The sequence below is a fragment of the Eurosta solidaginis genome, chromosome 1, assembly GCF_040869045.1.
Source record: "Eurosta solidaginis isolate ZX-2024a chromosome 1, ASM4086904v1, whole genome shotgun sequence".
Taxonomy (NCBI): Eukaryota; Metazoa; Arthropoda; class Insecta; order Diptera; family Tephritidae; genus Eurosta; species Eurosta solidaginis.
The window spans coordinates 100,289,797-100,298,998 of record NC_090319.1 but is presented as its reverse complement, the minus strand read 5'-3'; the positions used below and the strand labels follow the sequence as shown (position 1 = coordinate 100,298,998).

The window sequence follows — 9,202 nt, the reverse complement described above, 5'->3', positions numbered from 1 at the left end:
GTGTTCGAACCACTTAATCAAGAATAACTAAATTAAACATGGCAAACGGAAAAGAAGAATTGGTGGCAAATTCACAAAAGCCAGCAATGACTTTTGCTTCAACCATTGGGCCAATAAATTTGGCTGCAAGTAATTTGGCAGTAGAGTGGAAAAATTGGTCTACTCAATTCAAACTTTTTTTACGCGCGTCAAATTTGCAGGACCAACCAAACGCGCGAAAAGTCGCTTTATTAATACACCATCTCGGGGCAGAGTCCCTGCAGATATTCAACTCATTTAATGAAGATGTGGACACGGTCGAATACAGTGAGTTGATTAAAAAATTCGAGGGCTATTTTGTGCCAAAAGCCAACATAGCGATGGAACTCTACAAATTTTTCACACGTGGTCAACTTACAAGCGAATCGGTAAATGAATATGTGGCTGTCTTAAACAATTTAAGTTCGACGTGCGAATTTGGCAGTCTCCGTGACGACCTTGTACCGGACATTTTTATATGTGGCCTGTCACACAAATTTTCAAAAATAAAGGAAAGGCTTCTGAGCGAAGGTGACATACGCTTGCAAAAAGCACTCGACATAGCAAAATCCATTGAATTAGCCACAGCTCACAAAAACGTCATTGAAAATTCGGGAGAACAAGAAGTGAGCACCATTGCGGCATTGACGCGTTCAAACAGCAAGTGCAGAAAGCCCTCTAAGAAGGAGCAAACGACAACAACGAAATGTACGAAGTGTGGACAGTTTCATCAAAACAAATGTCCAGCTGCAGGTCTCAAATGTCATGCTTGCGGTAAGCCCAACCACTTCGCTATGTATTGTCACAACAAACAACAACGGAAGAAATACATAAAAAATTTACAGAAAGATGAAAGCGAAAGTGAAAGTGAACTTTTTGTGGGCGTCATGAAAAAACTAAAACCACGTCAGTCAAATAGGGAGTGGAACATCACCGTGCAAATTGGCAGCAGCAAGATTATTTGTCAGATAGATACAGGAGCACAAGCGAATGTTATGTCATTGAGTATGTATAATACATTGAAGCTAAACAATTTAAAAAAACATGTCAAAACCAAAATATTAACTTTTAGCGGCGAAAAATTGCCAACTGTAGGCAAGTGCAACATCCGAGTGTTTTTTAAACAGAAAGTATATTCACTTGAATTCTATATTATAAATATGAATTGCAATAATATTATAGGTCAACAAAGCGCCATTTTGATGGATTTAGTGAAACAGGTCAATATGGTAAAGTGCCTAAAAAAAAGTTCGAAGAATATTCAAATGTGTTTGAGGGTCTAGGGCTACTTAAAGATGAATGTCATTTAAAAATCAATCCGGAGGTGGAACCAGTAACAGATCCTCCTAGGAAAATTCCGTTTACACTGTATGAGCCTTTACAAAATGAAATAAGTAGAATGGTGGATTTAAAAGTTATTACACCTGTTAAAGAACCAACCGAGTGGGGAGCTCAATTTTGTTAGTTACAAAACCTAATGGCGATTTACGCTTATGTCTAGATCCGCGAAATTTGAATAAAGCTATTTTGCGACCACGTTTTGCGTTTCCGAATATTGATGAATGTAAATCTAAATTAAGCGGGTCTAAAGTTGCATGCGAATTCAGGGTTTTGGATGATGAAATTGGATGAACACTCCTCCAAGCTATGTACATTTAATACACCATACGGCAGGTATCGGTTTTTACGCTTACCCTTTCGCATCAATGCAGCCCCAGAAATATTTCATGCCGAAATGGTAAAATTATTTTGTGACATTGAGGGGTTAATAATTTACATAGATGACTTTTCGATACATGCATCTAACATCGCGGAACATGACAGAATATTGAAGAAAGTACTGGAAAGGGCTCAAAACGTAGGTTTGTAGTTTAATAAAACAAAATCACATTTTTATAGACGCGAAATTAAGTTCATAGGGCATATTTTTAATGAGCAGGGAATTAAACCAGACCCAGAAAAAATCAAAGCCATAACAAAGTTACCAGCACCACGTTCAGTGCCTGAGTTACACAGATTCCTGGGCTTTTATAGAAAATATGTCAGCCAAAAATAAAAACTTACGCGAATTACTGAAAAAAGATATACAGTGGTATTGGAATGATGCTCATGAAAAGGAATTTATTAATCTAAAAAATGAAATTACAAGAGCACCGGTGCTGACGTATTTTGATACCCGCAAACAGCTGAGGTTGTCTGTAGACGCCTCTAAATTTGCAGTCGGTGCTGCTATTTTTCATGCGGAAAACCCGATTGCGTTCGCCTCAGCCTCTTTGACTAGCTCTCAGATTAATTATGCACAAATAGAAAAAGAACTTTTCGCTATTCTTTTCGGCTGCAACAAGTTCCACCAATACGTTTACGGGTTGAAAGTTATTGCAGAGACCGACCATAAACCTTTATACGCCAATTACACGGAACAAGTATCCTTGTGCCAATTACCAATTTGCACAAGGATTTGCCCGGTGTGTGCAGTGTTTGCGCTATTTGCGCAGAGAACTGCGCTAAAATCAAAACGATTTTGATATTTACGCATGCTGCAAAAATTGCACACGCTTTTTTCTTCGTGTGTGGTGAATGTTATACAGTTTACCTGTGGTTTCTGATAACATAACATCGCTTAAAAATTTTATTATCGAAAGCGTAAAGACCATATCTAGCTTGTACCAGGAATTCAATAAAAGTGAAAAAGCGTAATTATAAATAAAATGGAAAATAAACGCTTCTGGTGCCAGTTTTTTGACTTGTATCGTGAATTACCAGCACTGTGGAAAATAAGGAGTGCTGATTACAGCAATAGAACGCTAAAAAGCTAAAATTAATCTTATTGCCACAATCTTTCGGTTCCATATATTTAGGTAAAATTTTCAGATGTCCTGCAGCATTTGTAGGTGATAATGCGATCTTTTTTCTATTGCAGGTGAAACATTTGCTAGCTACATTTGTGTGCATAACTGCACCACCTATTCTGTGGATGGTGTTACTGTTAAAGCCGATTTACAATCTAATACATTAAAACCCTGCGACTAGAGAACACTGTTGGAAAATTAGGTATTGTATGGCGCTCGAATCTTGGCGAAAAAAGACGTTTGCAAACGAGTCAATTGCAACGATTGGTATGTGCATATCAAGAACACTGAAATAGTTGATTCAATAACAATATTAATTTTACCATTGGTTTTATATTTCAGCCCTTTGAATACAAAGATGTACGCCTCGAAGTTATTGATGCACAAAATATTGTCAAAATAGGTGAAGCTTTTACGTTTGTTTGTCATTTGTCCAATACTGCAGAACGTCCAATGGATTTAGTCGTCAAATTAGAAACACAACTTGAACTCAATTGTGATTATAGTGGTGCTGCAGAGTTTTCAATTGGTAAATTAGCATCAGGTGAACAACGTGAATTTCCGCTTACGGTGTGTCCAGCGCGTTTGGGACTTATCAAAATTAGTCCGTTGCTACTAACAAATATACTACAAAAGGAACAGTATATTATAGAAAAAGTGGTTGATGTATTTGTTGTAGATACAGATTATCATGAAGATGAAGCATTCCAAGTTAATAAATTTGTACGTTACGATAATGCAAGGCCAAAGCAAATGGAGGAGCGTACGCTGCAGCTGCAAGTGGTTTGAGACAAGTTTTAAAGGACATGTACATATAAGCTATTTATAAGGTGTTGATGTGTTTGGAGAAACATTTGAAATTGCTGGAAGTATTTCGTATAGGAAATGTGTAAGCATTTAGCAAACATTAGAAAAGCTATTGTTTGTATTTAATAGGTTTAAATAAAAATGTTACACTATTTAATCATAATTATCATACCGATGGGTTTGTATCACTGCGTTCACTGAACTTTGGACATCTTTTTTTACTTGTTGGAAAGGGTTTCTTAAGTTCATCTAAAATTTTTTCTTCCATTCAATCGGGTGGAATAAATTTGCCCCGTAAACTAGTTTTTGTTGTTGTAGCAATGTTTCGCCCCACCTAATAGGACTAACTCATCCACGGTCCGCTTTGAGCTCACTAAAACCACTTCTGTCATATTTCTAGGCATTTGCAGCCCCATGTTCGTCAGTCTTTCATTTATTCTTTCTACGGTGTCATTGCATAAAGTTTTGTGCAGATCCAGTTTCTTGGCCAATGCTTAGACGACAGTATCATTTGCGTAGCCGACAATTTGTGTGCCTCCGGGAAGGACGATTTGTAGCGCACCATCAAACATGTAGCAGTGCTTCGCCCCATCCAATAGGTGCGACCGATCACAAATTTTCATCAATATACTCTAACGGGAGTCCAAGGAAACTTGCTGTTTCAACAGGGGTGGACCATAATGATAGGGGTGTTAGAGGCGTTGGTTCCACATTACAATTAAAGAGATGGTTGGTGTCATGTGGGGACACATTGCAAGCGGGGCATACATTTTGTATGTCGGGGTTGATTCTGGATATGTAAGAGTTTAACCTGTTACAGTATCCAGAACGAAGTTGAGCCAGAGTGACTCGTGTTTCCCTGGGGAGTATGCGTTCCTCTTCCACAAGTTTTGGGTACTGTTCCCTGAGTACTGGATCTAAACTGTTTTCAATTAGAAAAAAACTCAGATAACTTCGACTGCCTGCGCTAAAGCAATTTTATTTTTCCTTTTTATTTCTGTTACCATTGTGTGCACCCGCCGGCGTACGATGCTATGGTAACTACTTCTGGTAGGGAAGGGAACTTGAGGTACTCATAATTAACCACTGGTTGGTTCATACATTTTTTTATTTTGACTCATAAATACAAATGTTAATACATATTATATTAGTTGCTTATTACTATTGGCGTTTTTGTTTACGAGTTTATTATACACTTTATCTTGCCATGGAACCGTGCCAACAGAACTAAAATATATTCTAAATTTGTTTCTCATATGTTTTGCATTTGCGGATGCATTTCTAATTGCTGTGGAACTTAAAGAATCTAAGACATCTCCCTTTTCTTGCGATCCAGGTGTTTCGAAAGCTTCTGTGGTTTCCACATTTGAACAGGGCTCAGCAGTAAAATATGTTTCACATTTTGATTTACGCAAGAAGTTGTGCAAATAACAACACGCCAAAACAAATTTTGTGGATTTATCTGGCGAGAAATTTAAAGTATTCAAAAGGATTCTAAAACGCGAAACCAATATTCCGAAAACATTTTCGACCAATCCACGTGCGCGCGATAGCCTATAATTAAATATTATATCACTCTTTTCGAGGGAGTTGTGGCTGAAAGGTTTCATTATATTTTCCATTAGTGGAAATGCGTCGTCAGCAACAAACACAAATGGCATTTTTTCATTATATCCTGGAAGCAATTCAGGTTTTGGTAGTCGTAATTTATTTTCTTTAAGCTGCTTGAAAAACTTGGTTTGACTAAATAAACCAGCATCTGAAGCTCTTCCATTTGCACCAACATCGACCATCAAAAATTCATAATTTGCGTTTACTACAGCCATCATAATAATAGAGAAATGCTTTTTATAATTAAAGTAAAACGACCCCGACCCAGGTGGTTTTTTTATGTTAACGTGCTTGCCGTCAATCGCACCGATGCAGTGGGGAAAATTCCATCGCTGGTTAAAGGCGTTTGCTTCCATCTTCCACTCGTTTTCATTTGTTGGCAACTGTAAGATGATTGAAATGTACTAATTGTTTAAAATATGTAACAAATACCTTTATGTAGTCTTCTAGCTCTTCTATTATAGCATCACAAGTCTCGCTTACAATCTTGCCGATAGCTTGTGGAGAAATTGCTGTAAGGAATTTTAGGTCCTCAAAACTATTGCCGCTTGCCAAAAAACGCAATGTTAAAGTTAAACGATGACGCGCAGGAATAGCTTTCCTCATCACAGTGTCTCGTTTATTAATTCGATGCGCTACTTTAGACAAAAGTACTTCAAATGTTTCTTTATCCATTCTTACATAATTTTTAAAGTCACGTTGAGACGTAAACTCAAGTTCCCGAAGTAATTTTTTCTGTCCCAATACATTTCGTTTTTTATACCACAGTTGTGACCAAATCCGTTTACCCTTTTGCTTTCTTTTCTTTCTTTTTAATGCAATCGAAAGAAGTAAAGCCGCACTTGCCTTCTTTATGCAATTAGAACACATGATTCGTTTGTTGCGCTAGTTTAAAAATGAATATTGCGCAGTGTTTTTGAGCCGTGTATGTCAAAATTCTCCTTTGCACAAATTTCGTCGTTTTATATTTGCGCATGGCTTTTGTGTCGTGTATGGGCCGTATTAGTATCGCTGTTTAATAAACCTTATGATGCGTTTACAACGTTACAACTTACAAGCTGTGTATAAGCCTGGCAAATATTTATTTGTAGCCGAAACACTCTCTAGAGCGCCATTGAGGGAAAAAACTAACCTTGATGTGGATAAAGAATTCGATTTACAGTGCAATTTGTCAATGTCTCACATAGGACTTTCAGAAGAGTCCATAAAAGAAATAAAGAATACCACGCAAGTGGATGAAGTCTTGCAAAAAGTGAAAAAATATGTTAAAGACGGATTGCCATCAAATAAAAAAATAGTTGACCAGGCAGCCATGCCTTACTTTAGTTACAAAAATTACCTTTCAATTGTAGATAATTTACTTTTAAAAAATAACCGCATTGTTATCCCCAAGCTACTTCGTAAAAAGGTCTTATTTAACATACATGAAGGCCATATGGGCATGCAGCGCTGTCAAAGTCTAGCTAAAGAATCAGTGTTTTGGCCTAACATAAATAATGACATCTTAAACGTAGTATCTAGGTGCGAGCTTTGCATGAAATACAGAGTAGCAAATCGAAAACAAGAATTGATGAACCATGAGGTACCAGATATACCATGGTACAAATTAGGCTGTGATTTATTTGAGTTCAACAAAAGAACGTATGTACTGGTCGTAGACTACTATTCAAAGTATATTGAAATTGAACTTCTTAACTCGGGTTTCTCAAGCTTGGCAGTAGTAACTAAATTGAAATCTATTTTTGCCCGACATGGGGTACCGGGAATCCTTGTTTCGGATAACGGTCCGCCATTTAATTCTATTGATTTTAAACAATTTTGTGTCGAATGGAATATTCAACATACAACTTCCAGCCCATATCTACCTAGGTCGAATGGCCTGGCCGAGAGGTCAATTCAAACCATTAACAAAATGTTACATAAATGTCTAGATGAAAAAACTGATCCATACACAGCACTTTTACATTACAGAACAACTCCGAAAAATAGCATGCCAAGCCCAAGCGAGCTGCTCTTGTCTCGAAGACTGAGAACTAAAATACTATCAATGACACACAATTTTTAAGCAAGGCTTGTTGATTAATCGGCGTATAGAATGGAAATCGAAAAACAAAGTCAAAAATCAGCTAAAAATTTCAATAAGAAAACCAGACCTCTTAAACCACTTAATGAAAAAGAGAAAATTATGTATAAGAAATCTCCCACTTTTGTTTGGTATCCCGGTGTAATAATTAAGAAATGTCCAGAGCCGAGGTCCTATTTAGTTCAAGATACTGAAGACGGGTTATATAGAAGAAGCCGAGAACATATTCTCAAAAAACCTTTAAATGAAGAAAATATAAATGAAAATGGCGCAATAAGTGATGATATGGCAAAAGACCGGAATGTAATAGATTACCATACACATGTAAATGAAAAGACAAGAATCCAAGAAAACAAGACTGTAGAAAATAAAAATATGACTTTTGAAAATACTAGTATAGCTAACCAAACTAAAATCCAAGAAAACAAGACTGTAGAAAATAAAAATATGAATTTTTAAAATACTAGTATAGCTAACCAAACTGATAAACCAAATGAAATGTATACAACTCAAAGAGGCAGAAAAGTTAAACCACCAGACAAACTGAACTTGTAAAGCATAATATTTCAAACACATAATATTTCAAATTGTATTGATACATATTTTTAAACTGAACTTGTAAAGCATAATATTTCAAATTGTATTGATACATATTTTATAAAGGGAAGATGTTTATGTATACCCATACTATTTATAACAACACAACTAGGGTTGCCTAGTTCACTTATGCATTAGTGATGGACGATATGGCGATTTTGAGCTATCAGCGAAAATAGATATGGCTATTTTTGAATATCGGCTATTTTTTATAGCTATAGCGATCGATTTATTTCAACAAGCGATTCCATACAGAAGAGCGATTTTGAGCTATCAGTGAATATAGGTATGGCTATTTTTTACAGCTATGGCTATTTTTTACAGCTATGGCGATCGCTTTAATTTATCTTTAATAAGCGAATCTGCAATTATTTGTATACTTGTATATAAAAAATGAATGTTTAACTCTTTTTACCAGAGTAGATTGAATGTTATACATTAATTTATACTAAATTAAATTTTATTGGAATATATGAACCAAAATTGGAATAAAAAGAAAAAAGTATGTACCTTTAATTGTAAACTAATGTAATGTGAAATTCTAATTTTCTGAGATGTTATGATATATATTATTAACTGGCTGACGACAATATGTTCAGACTCGTATTACACTCAATGAGATGAAACTAGCTGAAATAAATGTATATGCATCTTTGTTTTATAATTTTGTTAATTGAAAATGCTTTGATTTTTAAATGTAAGATGAATCAACCCGAAATAAATCTGTATATGTAACACCATAAAAACATGATTTATTTACTATATTATACTACACCGATGTATTCAGAAATACTCCGTATGAATTTATTCTGAAAGTTGTATTTGGCTGCATAAATTTGTACAGTAAAGTGAATCAATTTTTAATTAAAAATACAGAGGAAAAATATAGCAAATTCTTCAAACTATTATAAAAATATTCTTTAGCAGAAAATTAGCCACCCACTGCAGTGCCCTAGAAATTAGCCAGAGAATTCAACCATATACAAACCATATGACAAATCTTGAATTGCATTCTGCCAAAAACCTTAAATTTTGAGTTAATCTGTTTACAATAAGACGAGTGATATATGTTTCTATAATTCTTTTATTTTACCATCAAAAACACAAATTTTATAAAACTGTTAACGGCTACTGCCTAGAAGTATGAACTTATGAATAACACAGGCAATCAATCTTAGGCCAAGTCTAAAGACCCATGTCTATTTGGCGTCACATAGTGTAATTAAAAACAAAAAAA

General features: G+C 35.5%; 1 protein-coding gene across 1 annotated transcript; it reads left to right on the top strand.

Moving 5' to 3' along the window:
* The first annotated feature begins 2,645 nt into the window (after positions 1 to 2,645).
* On the top strand, positions 2,646 to 3,805 carry LOC137236959 (probable trafficking protein particle complex subunit 13 homolog). The gene is made up of 3 exons (XM_067760055.1): positions 2,646 to 2,876; positions 2,939 to 3,134; positions 3,210 to 3,805. The coding sequence occupies exon 3, from the start codon at positions 3,321 to 3,323 to the stop codon at positions 3,654 to 3,656; it is 336 nt and encodes a 111-aa protein (XP_067616156.1). The 5' UTR covers positions 2,646 to 2,876; positions 2,939 to 3,134; positions 3,210 to 3,320; the 3' UTR covers positions 3,657 to 3,805.
* The last annotated feature ends 5,397 nt before the right edge of the window (positions 3,806 to 9,202 follow it).

What these genes read in the sequence shown, in the direction of transcription:
- LOC137236959 (XM_067760055.1), top strand. Translation starts at nt 3,321, where the DNA reads ATGGATTTAGTCGTCAAATTAGAAACACAACTTGAACTCAATTGTGAT.